At 56.6% G+C, this 16,682-nt stretch overlaps 1 protein-coding gene across 1 annotated transcript in view; it reads right to left on the bottom strand.

The window, feature by feature from the left end:
* The window catches only part of PLXNA1 (plexin A1), a 115,034-nt gene that overhangs the window by 87,117 nt on the left and 11,235 nt on the right, over positions 1–16,682 (bottom strand). The window contains exons 2-3 of the mRNA XM_039734184.1: positions 12,826–14,172; positions 6,511–6,693 (exon numbers count right to left, since the gene is read on the bottom strand). Of these exons, the coding sequence (XP_039590118.1) occupies positions 6,511–6,693; positions 12,826–14,028 (1,386 nt within the window). The 5' untranslated portion in view covers positions 14,029–14,172. The remainder of the gene's footprint in view (positions 1–6,510; positions 6,694–12,825; positions 14,173–16,682) is intronic.

Here is a 16,682-nt window from a genome sequence, read left to right as displayed (position 1 = left end):
CCCAGCAGGAGGCACAGTCCAAAGCAAGAGTCGTGCTCCCGCTCTTCCCAGCAGAATAGAGGTCACAGACAGGGGCCACAGCCCTGCGTTCAGCAGCAGAGAGGTGCAGAAGAAAATGCTCAGCAGCTTCACACTTCAGCGACCAAACCAACCAGCTAGGAGGGAAAACCCACTGCTCACTGCTGGCACTGCATGCTCCCAGCCAGACAACACTCCCTTCTTCCTAATAACAGCCCCCAATGAGTGTGACCCAAACGTTTATGGGAGCTCAGCATCCCTATCAATGACCCCAAAGATCACTCATGTGCTTTGCTCTCCCAGCACTGCAAAGCCATGGCCACACAGCCCTGCAACAACAGAGGCAGAACCAGCGAGGCACACAGTCACAAATCCCCACAGGCTCTTGCTTTGTCCTTTCCCAGCCTTATTTCCACAATACTTCCAGGGCGGCAGCCCCTGCCAGGGCACAGGATGGTCTGCAGGGACCAGCTGTGAAGGTGATGCTGCCCTGTTTGGCTGGCACCTGCCAGCTCCTGAGCACACCCAGCAGGGCAGCACTGACTCCTCCCGAGGGGCTGCCAAGCAGCGTTTTGCCCCCAAACCCCTTCGCAGAGCGATTACAGAAGCCAGGTTTACACCCAGTGGCCCTTTGGAAGACAGTCTTTGTGGTCCACCTCCACCCCTGAGCCTCCTCCGGCTTTCACAAAGCCCTGCTGCCCAAAAGTCACCTTGCCTGACGCGGGTGAAGGGCAGCAGGCTCGGGCTGGGGAGCGGGCTGATGGATGGGGGCGAGGCACACGGCTGCCCGGCGCCAGGCAGAGGCGAGACTGCACCGTCAGCGCTTTCGGCAGCGAAGGTTGCAGGAGGGCTGGCTGCTGCTGCTGCTGCCTCCCGGCTGGCCAGGAGCCAGGCTCCCAGGCCTCGCTCACCTGCCGGCTTCGCACTGAGAGCGGAGCAGATGGGGGGGAAAGAGGAGAGAGAGTTGTGGCTTGTGAGTCAAAAAGCCTGGGGGCACGGAGGGTGGGGGGAGCGGACTTTGAGGGGAGTGAGTCCCCTGACATCTCCTCTCCTTTCCCAAGGCTGTATGAGGATGCTGGAGCATCCCTTGGATGCCAGGAGCCTGGAAATGTTCATCCCCATCCATCCTGCACGAGGCAGGAGCAGGAACCCCAGCGGCATTCCCCTCCAGGAGTCACCCCAGGACGAAGCTGGCAGCTGCCTGGAGCCACGGCCTCGCCGCCCCGTCAGATCCCAGAGGCCAGCGGTTCACGATGAATTTCTAATTGTTTCCTCCAACAATGAGACATCCTGTTCAGAGCCGGGCGGCGCAACAAAGCCCAGCGCCGGCGAGCGGGGCCCCTTCCTGCTGAGCAGCAATGGGGCGATGCCGAGCGCTCCCTGCCACGAGCAAGGGGATACGGGAAGGCTCCGCCGCCCCCTCCCCACCACCCCATCCACTTAACACGCCTGCTCTCCAGCCTCCACCTTGATTAAAACAGCTTAACGACTCCAGCGAGAGCTCTCGAGGGGGCGGGGAGCCGCCAAGAGGTATTTGATGGATTCACTTTGGCAACCGTCGGCTACCTTGTCATGCCAATAAAATTATTGCCATTGATTGGGGAGAGGCGTGGGCGCATGCTCCGAGGAGCGCGTCTCCCTCACGGGGCTGAGCGCCGGCGCCCACGGGGGCTGTGAGCGTGTGGGGAGGGGGCTGTGGGTCTCCAGAGGGTGGGGATGGAGCAGGAGAGGGCAGAGGGAAGAGGCAGGAGGAACAAAAGGCCCTTGTGCCGGGCAGCCAGCTGGGAAGAGGCAGCAGCATGGCAGGAGAGCATTTCCAGGGGCTGCGCAGGGGGCGATGCCTGGGGAGTCCTCAAGGGTCACCGGCTGACACCGCCAGGGCAGAGTTCATGCCCCAAACCTGCCCTGTGTCCCCCCACACACACCCCAAAAGAGAAGCCAGGCAAGGCACAGGCAGTAAGCAGGGGAGCCAGCAGCAGGGTCACGAGGCGGGCCAAGCCTTCCCGCGCACTCCGGGCCGGATTTCACGCGCGAGACACAAAGGGCCCCTTTTCAGCCAGAGCTGCTTACCCTGAGCACCAAGCAGAGGGTGATGCGAAAGGATCTGTGGGGACAGGGACAGGGTGGGCAGGGAGCCTGATGGCTTCTTCTCCCAGCTCACGTGGACCACGATCAGGTCATGCATCACACCCAGGACGCCAACACAGGGGGCTTTTGTGATAGAAGGGAGCCAGCAGGCAGCAGGGAAATCCCAAAAAGGCCCTGGTCAGCAACTCCCTCCCCCCACAGCACCTATTTTCTGTCCAGACACACCAAGGGTTGTGAATACACTGAGGTATCCTTAATCCAAAGCTTTTAGAGAACTAAAGGGGCTTTAGAGAATTCCACAGGCTGCCAAATTTGCTCCCCCAAAGCACCATCATCTCCCTGCCCACAGGACAGGGAGCTGCAGGGGTTGCCCCTCAACCCTCTACAGACCAGGAGAGAAGCACCATGTCCTACTGTTAGGAATGGGGATAACCCACTTAGTGTGAAGAGTTTCTTATTAGTATTACTATTATTATTATCAAAGAAGTGAAATCAAAGCAGCCAGACATAGGCCCAGTTCAGCTGTGCTTTCTGTGGGAGAGAATAAACAAGACGTGGCAAGCGCAAGCCCCAGGGGGGGAGCAGATTCCCAAGGGAGACACGATGTGTTCATGCCCAAGGCCAGCCAGTTCCAGGACAGAACAGGAGCTACAGGGATTGCAGTGGTGATGGGGGAGAGAGATAATCCTCAAAAAATGAGACCTCAGCTGGCTGTGAGGGATGTGTAGTCCAGTGCTGTCCTGGCTGGGATGCACTGGCTGCACTGTCCAGTAACCACACCTGCCTTAGGGATCTCCAGTGCCTGGATGCCCACTGGTGCTGGGTATCCCTGTAGGGCTGTGGCAGGAGGCACAGCTCACAGCCTCCCTGCTCCACAGCAGCCAGGGACAGCTGTGGGCAGGGAGCCACCGGCTGTGCTGAGAGAGGAACTCAGCTCATCCCCCCAAAAATAGCCAGAGAGCACCCAAAACTGGGTCAACCCACGAGGGCTGCACTGAGCTCAGCAGAGCCCCAGGGCAGTGCCGTGTTTGCATAACGAGGAGCAGATGGCAGTGAAGGGGGACAGCCGGGTCTGCACTGCACCTCCCAGAATGTCCCCCTGCTCCAGCTTCCAGCCGCCAGCCCAGCACGGTGCAGATACTGGGAGGGGGTTGCACCACCTTTAGCACACCCCCTTCAGTATCACTCTTCTTCCCTCTCTCCATACAACACCTCAAGCACACCCAAAATCAAGTCTTTGGCATACACAGCTCAAGAGCTGACATTGGTGCAGTGTCAAACGTGCCTTTCCAGCACATGACTGAGCGCTCCCATTGCAATCATACACACAGCTTCCTATCCACCCAAAAAATAGAAAACACAACCTGGGAAAATCATAACTGCCCAATAAAAGCACTGCCAATTGAGGACAGGTGGTTTCCAGGAAAAACCCAAGCATTAGGACGCAAGCTTCATTTCCCTTTCAAAAACATCCCCTGATATTCCTGCTGCAGCATGCTCATAGCTCACGTCCCCATGTCACTTTCCCATCCACTGCATTGTCAGACTATAGGGTGCAAGGCCAGGTCCCTGCCGTGCCAGCTCAGAAGTACAGAGGAAGTGGTTCAGTGCCAGCTCCAGCAGTGTTGGAACCCATCCCTGCATTGTTCACCTGGGCATGGCTGGAATTCCCCGAGTGCCCCAGTCCCATGACTGCTGGCACAGAGGACAGCGAGCACGTGGGACCAAGGGCTTTCCAAGCCTGGCCTCTCCACATAACTTGGGATCAGCCAAAGATAACCGCCTGCCTTACAATGCTGCAGGACAAGCTGCGACTGGGCTGCCACGGGTTCTGCTGCTGCAACTCACTCAGCACCCCAGGGGTTGTGATCTCCATCCCCCCGGAGCCTCCACATCCCAGCCCACAGCCCCTGTCCCACAGGCAGTTTTGCAAATCTGACATTGCCTGCAAGATCCTTCCAGCCCCCCCCAAAGTCGGGGTCCCCCTGCAGCTGTGGTGGCAGCAGGTGCTGCCCAGCACCCTGCCCTCCTGACGGCAACTGTTGGTGGCAGGGCTGGGGAGAGGCTGCAGGGCAGCCACAGACTCGCGTGGCTTTTTGGGGGGACAAAGGGAGGCTCTGTCTGCACGCAACAGTCTGGACAAATGCTGGGCATGGGAGCTGCCATCCAAGGAAAAGCCAGACGCGGCAGTGACTCTGGCCTGACCTTACCCCAGCCCAGATGGCGAGATCAGTGCCCCTCAGCAGAGCAGCATCCATTACAGGGCTCCTGGGGGTGGGGAGGGAGGCCCCCAGCTGTCGGTGCAGCCCTTCCTCTCCCAGAGGAGATGCCAGAGCTTCTGGAAAGGGCAGGGGGGGACAGCAGGCTGCACCAAGCCTAGTGTGGGTGTTTGCCAAGGGGACAGTGGGAAACACCAGCAGCTTAAAAGCAGAGGGACTGCAACCACTGCTGAAGGTTGCACCCTCCCACACACATCCTCTCTGCCTGGAGGAGCCACCTTGGCTACACTCCGCTGAACCCTTGCCAGGTATCGCATCCGCTGGCCGGGGACACACTGGTTCCATCAAAGACAGGTCAGCAGCCCCTCCTGGCCCTCCCCTGCCTCAGCCCTGGCAGCCAGGCAGCAGGATCAGGTAGCTGCTGAGGCAGCGCTTTGCCGGGCAGCCAGGCAGCCCCTGCCGCAGGAGGGCTGGGCTGCCCCCCTCAAGGTCACTGCAGGGACAAGGAGAGCACCTCGTGGTGCAGGGCTTGGAGCCTGCAAAGTGCTCCCATGCTGCCATTAGAGAGCTCTGCAACACCAGGGCATCTGGGGGCTCCAGGAAGGATAAGCCTGTAAAAGCTACCCAGCATTCCAGCACCGAGACAGGATGAGACCCATCTCTTGAGTCTCATCAGCTCCATGTCCTCATGCCCTGCAGGGCCAGAGAGCCGCACCAGGTCTTTGGGGCACCAGGTTCAGAACTAGGAAAAACAAAGCTTGAGAAAGCCCTGCAGGGAGGGAGGAAGGACACTCAAACCACACCTGGGCATCAAGTGCTAGCTGCAGTCCTGGCTGCAGCATGCAGCCCACACACCAACCAGGCACCCACAATAGTTGACTCTTTCCAAATGGCTCTGAAGGTGCAAAGACCAGGGGAAAACTGAAAAAAAGGAGGCAGAAGAAAAAGCCAATTTGCCATCTAAAAACCAACCACCAGCCCCTCTAGGTAACTGAGGAACTAGAGGTGTAACACTGTCCCTGTGGCTTTTTGAACCCTCTTCCCACATGCTCCTCCCTTCCCATCACCACCTAAAAGCTCCCATCTGGAGCCCAGCGGCAGGAGAAGCCTGCAGCAACATGACACCAGTCCCTCTGGATCCCTCATTGATCCGGAAGGGAGGACGAGCTGCCTCCATCCCGACAGCCCTGCTGCTGCTGTGCACCCTCCAAAGACTGCAGAAAGACAAGTAGAAGGTGTGGGGCTAGAGAGGACCCCACCATCATGCCCCAAACCCCAACGTGTGCTGCCCATGCCCCAAAAACTCTGCTAATTGAGAGAGGCACAGGCAGGTCTGTCAGGGGTCGTGGGATAACGGGGGCAGAGCAAGTAGGATATATGGGGACTACACAACAGCATCCTGCTCCAGATTCCTGCCAGGGAAACCACCCTGCCTCCTGCAGGGCACCCTGGCTGCACAGGTCAAGGAGATGTAGCAAAAATGAAAATTGCTGTGCCCAAAACAGAGTGCTGAAGCACCTTACAAGTCACAGAGACATGGGCCAAACCCCCCAGCCAAGCTCTGGTCCATAGCAGGGACCCTACCAGGACCTCCACATGGCCTCTCCCTGGCTGAGGATGTGTTAATGGAAGCTATGTTTACACAGGGCATGTACAGCTGTAATTATAGGCATGATGTTATGATAACAGGAAATCCGTGCCCTGTGGAGATGCAGGCAGAGAAAGGCACGCATGGAGCTATTTGCTAATTGCCACCGACAAGCAGCCTTTTGTGAGGCAGGGTACAGGAAGTGAAGGCTCCCCCTCGCCAGGCTGGAGCCATCAGCACCCACCTCTGCCCACCCTGCCCAGGTCAGTGACGAGGCCAGATGGACAGAGGATCCGGATGGACAGAGCCTGCCTCGTGGCAGCCCCAGGGCAAGCCCATCTGTCCCCGAGACATGACAGGATGGGCTCTGAACAACCATCAGCGAGGACTCATCTTCCTTATGTCACAACCCTTCCAAAGGGCAGAGGTTTTGTGAGTTCAGTTGACAGAGAGAAGCAAGGGGAAATTGCCCCTTTGCACATTACCCCAAATATATCAAGGCACTCTGTTATGGAGGCCCAGCCCAACCAGTACCCCACAAAAGGCCAGTCAGGCAGGGTCATCCTTCCCCATCAGTGTCACTGAGGGCTCTCCTACCTTCTTGATCCTCCCGCTCCGCGTGCCCGCAAAGACCACGGTTTGTCCTCTGTAGTCATAGGCAGCCACCGAGGTCATCCCGTCCTCCTTATCCACAAACAGCGGGGTCCCCTCGATGGTGACAGTCCCTCCCAGTGGCTGGTTAAAATCCTGGCCACAGAAATTGTCGTCGATCTGCAGCGGCTGTTGGAAGAAAGCAGAGGAGAGATGAGCTTTTTGCCAATGCCTCAACACGCTGGACCTCGCAGATGGCAATCAGCCATCTACCATCACCCCACAGCTACAGCACCTTTGGCAGCCTCCTGCTGCAGCCATCCCACCTCACCAGCCAAGGGAAAGCATGAGTTGTCATTTCCCTAACATTCCCTGCACACTGATGTAAGGCACTTGGGACAGATGCACTGCACGCAGGCCCTCTCTGCATTTGAACAGACTGCAGACCAAGGCTCTCTGTCCTCTGCACCCTACAGCGCAGCACTTACAAACACAGCAGGAGCCAGTGGAGCATCCCTGCTCGCCCCTCCATCCCTGCCAGTGCCATCTCAGACACATGGGATGCCAGCACAAGCTCCCCAACACGCACACATTCCTCTCCTCCACATCCCAGCACTAGCTTCAAAAAAAAAAAAAACAGCCTGGCAGCGAGGCAGGAGCGGCTGAATCCTGCACCCCAGCCTTCCCCCAAAGAAAAAACACTTCCCAGACAAGGCCATGCCAAGGCAAACAAGTCAGGACTCCTGGAAGAGCTTCACTTCACATAGCAGAGCCTCCAGCAAACACACTACCCACCTGCCAGCCCTGTTCCTCCTCCCGCAGGAACGTCTTCGGGAAATCCCCACATTTTTTCCATGCTGCCCTGCCCCAGACAAGGCGGCTGGCTCAGCCAGCTGCCTCCTCAGTTCAGCTCGAGCCCACAGATATGGGAGAAGCTTTTTGCAAGCTTTCCCTCTGCCTGGGGAAAGGCAGAAGCAGGGCTGCAGTGGCCTCTGTCCACTCTCACAGCCATGACAGCAGGGACTTCCTTCAAGGACTGTGTGATGATGGGCAAGGCAAAGACAAAGGGATGCCCTCTGTGAAAGCTGAGATGCAGGCAGGGGAGTGGGACCAGAACCAGATCCACAGCATTCACCCCTACCTCGAGCATCCTCACCCTGACCTGCTGAGCAGAACAACAGACCCTGGCCACAGCTGTCTGGCCTGGGGGGCACATGGGCCTCCCAGTGTTCCCACATGAGGCAACAGCCTCACGTGGTCACACAGCACCAGCAAAATCCCCGCTCTGTCCCAGGCAGTGAAGGGTTTTGCCAAATCCCCAGGGGTGGCAGCGAGCCTGGATGCAGGAGGGGAAAGTGGCAAGGCAGGCACGGCTGACAGGGAGACAGCCTGCTCCGGTCACGGGATTCTTCCGCTTCACAAGGCTCCTTATATAATTTTGAATTTAAAGGGGAGAGAGGTTTTTTGGCAAGCAGCAGGCTCCAAATGCATGCCAGTCCCCAAGGGGTTTTAAATCCATACCGCATGTGCACAGAGCATATGGGAAAATGCCGAGCTCCCAAGCTCCACGTACGCAAGGGCAGTACAGAGCTCTGTAATTCCCACTGCCTGAGAAGCAAGGATGAGCCCAGACCAGCTCCCACCAACAGACACCCATGTGGAGGGGTGAAAACACACCACTTTTCTATGCCCCAGCACAATACATTTGCAGCTTCAATGGCATCAGCATACCACAGCCATGGCAAGGCTGCTCACCCTCCTCACTGTGCCACCACTCCAGCTCCAGGGCCACTGGTGCCAATCCCTGATGCAGCAAAAACTCAATGCTGTGCCAGCCTTCCAAAAGGGAAGGACCAGTCACACTCAGCCCACCAGGCACTCTGGGGATGCTGGGCTGTCCCCTCAGTTAGTCTAACTTCTGCTTTTGGGTGTTGAGTTAATGTACAAAGATCAACTCCCTTCCCTTCCTGACTGTTGCTCATCCTTCCCTGAGCTAGGGGAACTCTTACAGCCAGTCATAACAGACGTGGGGATCCCCAAAACAGGAACATGGGGCACTGCATGTCTCTGCAACCGTAAGAAGAAGAGGGGAGGGAAATCACAACCTCTCCACTCATCCTCTGAATGCCAGCCTTGCCCTCTCCTATCCTGGAGGATAGGAGAACTGGCCAACACACATACTAAGCATCCTCTGCATTATGAGACTAGGAATTTTAAAACAGCAGATCCTAGAAAATTATCTTCCTAATCACAGAGTGAGATGTGAGCAATGCTCCAGCCAACACACAGCTCCCATCCAAATACCTGGGATTTCTTAGCTGCCTTGCTGGGGAAAAGATTCTGTCCCCCACAGCCCAAATAAACCCCAGCACCTTCCACCCAGCCATCTGCAGCAGCAGAAGGGTTCAGGGCAATGCCACAAAGGCATTCAAGCCCTGGCACCCCTGGGTGCAGGTTCTGCTCTCTCTGAGCTCAATCTGCAGCTTCCCCAACCCCACGGCTGCTGAATATGCAAGAGGAGAGATGTTTATGGTGTTTACTGCTCTCTGCTTTGTCTCAACATACTCTCTGGGAAATGACAAATACAGCTGCGCTCCGGGACCGAGGAACTCCCGCCGCCGCCATGCCGACACCACCTCGATAAATAATTACGCCGACAATTAGCTCATTAACAGCAAACTGCCTCGTTAGGGAAGCGCAGGCGGCACAGAGGTCGGGCCAAGGGCGGCAGCGCCGGGGTTATGGAACACACCGACATCCCTGGCAGATGCGGGCAGAGGGACAGAGGGCAGGATGGACAGAGGGGACAGCTGTGCCCCAGCCGGTGCTGGCAGGGACAGACACACACCACGGCCCGTGGGGGCCAGTGACCTTGCAGCGTTTGAGCCTGCGGATGCTGGGATCTGCAGGAGACACTGGGATTAGCAGGAGACACTGGGATCTGCAGGAGACACTGGGATCTGCCCACTCTCACATTTGCATGGGTTTTTGCAGGACCACAGCCTTGAGCCTATTGCAAAGGGGGCTGCAGTGTTCATTCTAGGGGTTTGGGCCTTTTTTTAAAATTATTTTTATGTTTTGCTTTTATTTCCATGCTTTTCTTCGACACCCCTCTCAGCTGGCCCTGGCTCACACACCCCAGGGCAGCTATCTGCACAGCACAGCAGTCTTCTCTGTCCCAGCACTATTTTTTCCTCCCCAAAACAGGGTCAGGAAATTCGGATTTCCTGGGGAAAGGGACCTGAAGGAGAGGGAAAGCAGGCCCACAGCACCAAGCGAGCAGGAGCGGGTGTCTCCTGATATGCCTTGTCTCATTGCCTCTCTTCAAGCCCACTTACGAAAGCAATGAGGGAGCAGACAGCACGACAAGGCTCGCATCACTCAGCATTATTAATTAGCCAGTAATTCGCCAGTTAACACCATTATAGGCTCACCCCATTCCCCCTGTACACCTCCAGGGGCTGTGATGGAGGATGTGGAGGGATGCAAAGAGCCAGGGAGGAGGTTACAGGAGGCTGGTACAAAGTGCCAGGCTGGGATGCCAGGCTTTTTGTGCACTAATCGCTGCTCAGGAATAATCCGAGTGTGGTACAGTTTGTTACCACCTGCATTAGTCTGGCTGCCCCGGAAAGGATTTGGCTTATCCTGGCCCACTTTCAGCCAGTTTGTCACCAGCCACTGTCCTGTGCCAGCAAGCTGGGCAGCAAGCCTTACTGAGGAGTCAAAACTCATTTTCTCCCCGGGGTAGCCCAGGGAAAGCTGATGCCACATCCTGCTGGCTCCAGGCACTGGCTCTGCCCACACTGCCAGCCCAGGAGTCAAGGGCTCCAGGAACTCTAAATGACTCGCTGCTGCAACACTCCAGCTCCAGCCCAGTGCCCTTTCCCAGCCCTGCTACACCAGTCCTTGTTCCCCTCAGTTTGGGGACAGGAGCACTGGGCAGATGTGCTGAGCACATCTGGCCCCAGGTACAGATACAAAGGCATCCCAGCCCTGCACAGGGGAAGAAAAGAGCCTGGCTACACAACACCAAACCTCTCTGAGTGAAACCTGGGAGCATCAACGCCTCTGGAGAGGGTCAGGGGCAATTGAGGCAGCGGGGCTGGCACAGGGAAATGGCCTGGGAGCTTCCACAAGGTGCCTCTGCTGCGTTCAGAAGTCCATGCTCAGGTCTGAGTGCACCAGTGTGAGGAGTCTCCCTACAGAGCCAGGTCCCTTCCCCTTCCCACTTCCAGATCACTGGATCCCAGAAGGAGGGAGAGAGAGAAATGGGAAGCAGGAATTCACTCCAGTCACCAGCACTGGAGAGCAATCACTAACATCTCCTGAGCTATCTGCCAAGCCTGGTAGCCTCTCCTGCCAGCTCCAGCACCAGCTCTGGAGAATCAGAGCTACCCTGCAGCACTGGGGATGAATATCCACTGGCCCTGCACAGCTTGAGGTCTGGGAGTGCAGTGCTGACAAAACCTCCTTCAGCATGGACCAGCCTCAGCCCCTCACTGCCATGAAGGAGCACAGCAAGAGAGCTCCTTGCACATTTCCATACGGATGGGGTGTAAATCCCAAGCAACTACTGAATTGAGCAATTATATTTTGCCTTCTTATAAATTAGAAAAATAGCATGTCCTTTATTTTCTGGCCAGTCCTCACCACCAAGAGATGGTGACCCCACCATGATTGCCATGACCCACCCCAGAGGTCGGTTTATTTTTTGGGGGGCACAGAAATTCCTGCCAGAAAGAAGCTACATACTTCCAGTGGTCTAGTTTGGCCTGTGCTCAACACAGCAAGGAGCTGAGGGCTTGACTTATGATCCAGTCATGTCCTGCCCCACCTGCCTGGCAGCTGGAAAAGGACTGGGACAGAAAACACCACCTGGCTCCCCTGCAGGAAGGTGTCACTCCCCAGCCCAACTCATACAAAAGCAGGAGCCTCCCCATCACAGCACACATCCTTCCACCCCACAAGAGCCATATCTGCAGGACCCAGGGAGTACCCTGGCCACCAGGCAGCAATCCTAGGGCCATCAGAGTTTAAACCCACGCCTGGAGTGCAGGGGGGCAGAGCAGCCTCCCCAACCCGGGGGACGTGGCGCTGCCGGGGCGGTGGGAGCGGCGAGCGGAGCGCGGGAGGCAGCTCTGAGCAGCTCCACCACCAGAGCCAGCAGCTGCACGGCCCAACAGGCAGCCGTGTAACGATTTCATCATTTTCCAGCAAAATTGAATTAGTTCAAAGCCAAAATCTGATTTGCGAGCCCAGCGCTCTTGACAGCAAACCCTTTACTTTGTCAGGCAGCTGTTAGCTGTCTCCTTCAGCGCAGCGGCGAGGACGGTGGGAGAGAGGGCAGGGCTGCTCCACAGGGACCCCCCTGCCCACCTGCCTGCACCCAAAGCTCTGCTTGAGCAGGGCTGGAGGGCTTGCTGATGGGTGCTGAACACCAACAAGCTGGACTTGGGGGAGCTGGATGATAGCAGGTGGGTCAGGACCTCCACCAGACCCTCCCACAGACACCAGCAGCCCAAGCCTGCCCCAGCCCCACATCTGACCCTGCTTGGGGACTATCCAGCCTATGACCTCTGCATCACCTGGAGCTGTAGCCTCCAGCTACTAGTGGTTTGTAACATTGCCCAGAAAAGAATGCAGTAACAGTAACAGTTCAATGGGAAAACAAACCCAAGAGCCAAGCTGGGAGGTCTCCTGCCCACCAGGACCCAGAGGTCCCACACTGAGCAGCTGAGACACCAGCAGGGAGCACAGGCACTAGGAGAGAACCAGGCAGGAAAATACCTCTCTGGGGTCAGAGGGGAGTGCTCCCTCAGTTGGGAATCACTGTTCCAGGACAGCAGCACTCACCTCCTGCATCTCTGGTTGAGTTTGCACTGGTCACTCCCAAAAGCCACCTCACTGACAGTGCCCTGTGCCCTCCCGGAACCCCATGGAGAAGATGTGGTCCCTCCATGCTGAACATCTGACCGACTTCTGCTGGGACCACCAGCCTCCCCAGCTCCCTCCATCAGGTCAGTGCTCCCTGTCCTGCACGTTCTGCTGCTTCCAACACCTTCTGCTTGGCCACTGCCAAGCCCCAGATGACACAACACCCACAAAACCACACATGCCATTTACAAGGGACTCCACAAGAGCTGCAACAGATGCCCTGAGGCTTGAGCATACCATTCTACCCTCCTAGCCCCAGCTCACTGACACTGCCCATATCCACAGGGAAAACACAGCTCAGGTCAAATAACTGGGGAAGGTCCAGCTAGAGAACACCACCAGCAACCAGAAACAGTCTGGCTTGAGTAAAGACAGGCAGGAACTCACCGAGTTGATGCAGCCCAGCTCCTTATTCAAGAGCCAGGGCAGTGAGAGTTTCCCTTCCCCTCTGTAGCATGACTGGATGCGCTCCTTGATCTTATCCTTAATCTTCTTCAACGTGAAGAGGCAGAGCACAGACTCCTTGGGAGGCTTAACCCTATTTTTCTGGCCCTGGGAGAAGATGGTGAAGAGGATATCCTCCTGCTCTGAGATGCCCAGGTACTTGGCCAAAGCCTTGCCAGGCTTGGTCAGGTAGGCGTCCTGGATCAGCCGGTACTCGATGCCATCCTGCACGCAGCCAATGGGGAATTCCACATAGGAGTAGAACTTGGGGTCATCCACACAGAGGCGGACGATCTTGGAGGTGAAAAACTGCTCCCCAGTGGAGTCGGGAGAGGTCAGCTGGGTGTCCAGCTGCAGGGTCAGGTAGTAAACAAACTGCTCGCTGCTGAAGCTGTAGATGTAGTAGATGTCAAAGGTGGGGAACTTGGAGAGTGTATCCGAGGGGATTTTGAGCTGCGAGGAGACAAACTCATCCTGGTAGACAAAGCCAAACATCTCCGCGTTCTCCTCGTTGGCCATCAGCTTGCGGCTGGACAGAGTGGGGAAGTACTCTGACTTCCCATCAATGGGCGTCCCAATGAAGAGCTTGTTCTGCCCGTTCAGCACCTCGATGATGACACCAGACATGGTGCCCGACTCGTTGACGCTGGAGAGGTAGTGCTCCTTGCGGTGGTGGGGCTCACCCAACTTGAAGAGGTCGTCCAGCCGCAGGAACTGGCAAATCCCCTGGGAGGCACTGCCGCAGGCGATCAGCCGATTCCCCGAGTAGTCCACCAGCAGCAGTTTGTTCACGTTGTTGGTCGTAACCAGCCCGTGCGGGCAGGACTGGACGCTGGGCGGAGGGTAACACTTCTCATTGTCCTCCACGGGCCCCGTCACGTGGGTCCGCAGCAGTGTGAGGTTATTGGAGAGCTTGTAGATCCGATTGACAGCCCCCACGTAGACCTCCCCAGTCTTGTTATGGACCACCAAGTGTGTCAAGCTCCAGTCTGTAACCGGGAAAGTCCTAAAGGGAGATTTGGGGCTGCCTGCCGCCAGCGGTAGCCAGGTGCTCCCCAAGAGCAGCAAGGTCCAAATGTGGATGGACAAGTGGTGCTTGAGCCAAAGGAGCCACATTGCAGCAGCCTCACATCCAGCCAAGGCCATGCCCAAACCCAGCCACAAAATAAATAGAAACAAACCCAAACTAAAGGGATGGGGGAGGGAGGAGGAGCTAATGGGAAACACTCTCCTCTGCTTCCTCTGCGCTCAGCATTCAGGGCATCGTGGGCGTGGCCAGTCCAGTCAACCCTAGAGGGAGAAAGACAAGAAAAGTAGGGTTAGGAGGCTTTCCTGCAATGCCAAGCATGTTCCACCCCACCCAGAAGACTCTGCTGCTTCACATTTTGCTAGCAGGCAGAAGAGACCCTGACCTGCTGTTCCAATCCCACTCCACTGCAGTGCTGGGAAAGGATGCAAAATCCCAGTTAGCAGCAAGCACAGCCCAAGCCTCTACACAGAAGAGGATCTCAAAAGCACCTTTTAAAGGAGTTGAGAGAGCCAAGAGCCCTGGCATGTTGCCCGCTTTCCTGCCACCTGCCTGCCAGGAGAGTCATGGGCAGGAGGGGTTGGAGGGAGCACACGGGCATGGCAAGGACAAGCCTGTCCTTCTGGCATCTCAATGCATTAGAAAACACAGGTCCAGACATGAGACAGTTGGTTTGAGAGACTCCAGAGGGACAAGGGGGCACAGGCAGGGGGCATGGAATGCTCTGCCTACTGCTGTGCCACAGCTGGGGCTCACCAACAGGGAGCAGCAAAGCTCCAGAGGGACAAGGGGGCATGGAATGCTCTGCCTGCTGCTGTGCCACAGCTGGGGCTCACCAACAGGGAGCAGCAAAGCAGTGGGGAGCCAGCCAAATCCCCCACACCAGGGTGACCTTGGCATCCCGGCAGCAGGGAGGAGATGGCCACAGGAAACCAGTGCACAGCTCTGCTCTCTGTGTCTGTTCAGCAGCCTCTCCCTTACACTCCATCCCTGTCTTCTCCATCCACCCTCCCCACACAGGCACAAGCACCCCTAGACTAACCTGGGCTCGTGTAAGCCCCCCTGCCAGCACACAGCCCACCCCACCATCACAATCCATCCACCCAGGTGGGACCAAGGTCCATGGCTGGGGCACCAGCCCAGTTTCCCAGCCAGTGCAAATAAGCCACTCCAGAAGGGAGTGGAGAAGGAAAGCCTCTCCCTCTCTCCTTATCATCCATCTCTGACTCAGCCCAGGATAACCTCCAAGAGGATCCCCAGCAGGGAGTGGCACAGGTAGGAAATATGGCCCGCGGTGACTGGCAGCTCTGCCAGATCCCAGCCCTGGCGAGGCAGGGTGTCAGAGGGCAGCCAGTTTCCATATCAGCAGGGCTGAACATTGCCCCAGCCTCAGCATCCTGCCCTTGGCAGGGCTGTGGGACCACCAGCTGGGCCACATGCAAACCTTGTTGGGCTGCATCCAAACGGAGCCAGCACAGAGCCATACAGCTACCCCAAAATCCCATACAGCATCCTTCACTTCTGCTGCTCCCCTCCCAAGCCACAGAGCCAGACTGGGAGAGATCTGTGGAAAGGGAGAAACTTCTTTCCCCCTTCTCCAACTCCCAGCCTACACAAGACTCCCCTCTCCTTTTTCAGGGCAAGCCCAGCCCTGGCCACCCCTGCAGCCCTGCAGCTCCCCTGAGCCCCAGACACGCTGGGCAAAGCTCCTGCACCACTTCCAAACCCTCTCTGCAGATCTGCCTCTGCCCACAATGCTCCTCACCCTGCTGTCTTTGACTTCCCAACACATCCACCTCCAAGGCAACAGTCTCAAGGGACATTTGGACAACGGCACATGAGCAGCACTGAGACCAAATCCAGATGCCACAAAGCTCCATGGGTGTGGACACAACCAAAGCACCACCCTGGAAACCATCCCCATGGTCCTGAGCACCCATTCCTACCACTTTTTCCAACACTGAGAGCCTCCCAGCAAAGAGAATAGGCAGTGACAACACTGTCAGGGCAAGAGCACTCCCAGAAGACACTCACACTGCTCAGAATCTTCATTTTTCTGAGCTTGTTGGTAAGAGAATAACAACAAGCACCCCAGATCAGAGCTTATCAGCCCCAAACCACATTGATGTGGGACCGAGTGGCACTGTCAGCACAAACCCACTGGTTACCCAGAAAGCCACAGCCCAGCTGCAGGCATTGGGGTTTCCTGGAGGAAACCAGAGAGTGGTTTCCCACCCCAAGAAAATGGCACAGCTGTCACCAAGACACTGCTCCCATGAGCAGCACCAACACCAAATTCGTGAGTCAGTGACGTGCCAAGGAGAGAAGGAATGGGGAAGATGGGGAAGGTGACAGTGGGAGATTGGTGCAGCGTGGGGATGCCAACCAGATCATCTCCTGCCAGGATGAGAGAGCACAACAGGGAACTTGCTTTCTTGGTGCATTTCTATGATTCATTGCTTCTATTTCAGGAAGTGGGTGAGAGAACTAGAGGTCGAGCTGCTGCCACAAACCAGGGCTAGAAAGCCCAACAGGAGATTCCCAAATTAACGTAGGGAACTGCAAATCATAAGTTGGAACGAGAGCAAAGTGAGGCAGAGCTGGGGCAAGCTGAGAGATGACACTCTGCAGAGCTCCTCAGAGATTTCTGCTCCTAAATATACTGCAGCAGCAACATCTCGTCCTAGTGACCTGACACTAGTCGTGGTTTTGTCCAGTCCTGCTGAAAATCATCAGCAACTATTAATAAAAATAAAATAGCACAAATGGTTAG

The sequence above is a fragment of the Passer montanus genome, unplaced genomic scaffold (genome assembly GCF_014805655.1).
Source record: "Passer montanus isolate IOZ18808 unplaced genomic scaffold, ASM1480565v1 scaffold9, whole genome shotgun sequence".
Taxonomy (NCBI): Eukaryota; Metazoa; Chordata; class Aves; order Passeriformes; family Passeridae; genus Passer; species Passer montanus.
The sequence above is the reverse complement of the archived record's forward strand: the minus strand, read 5'-3'. Positions and strand labels throughout refer to the sequence as shown.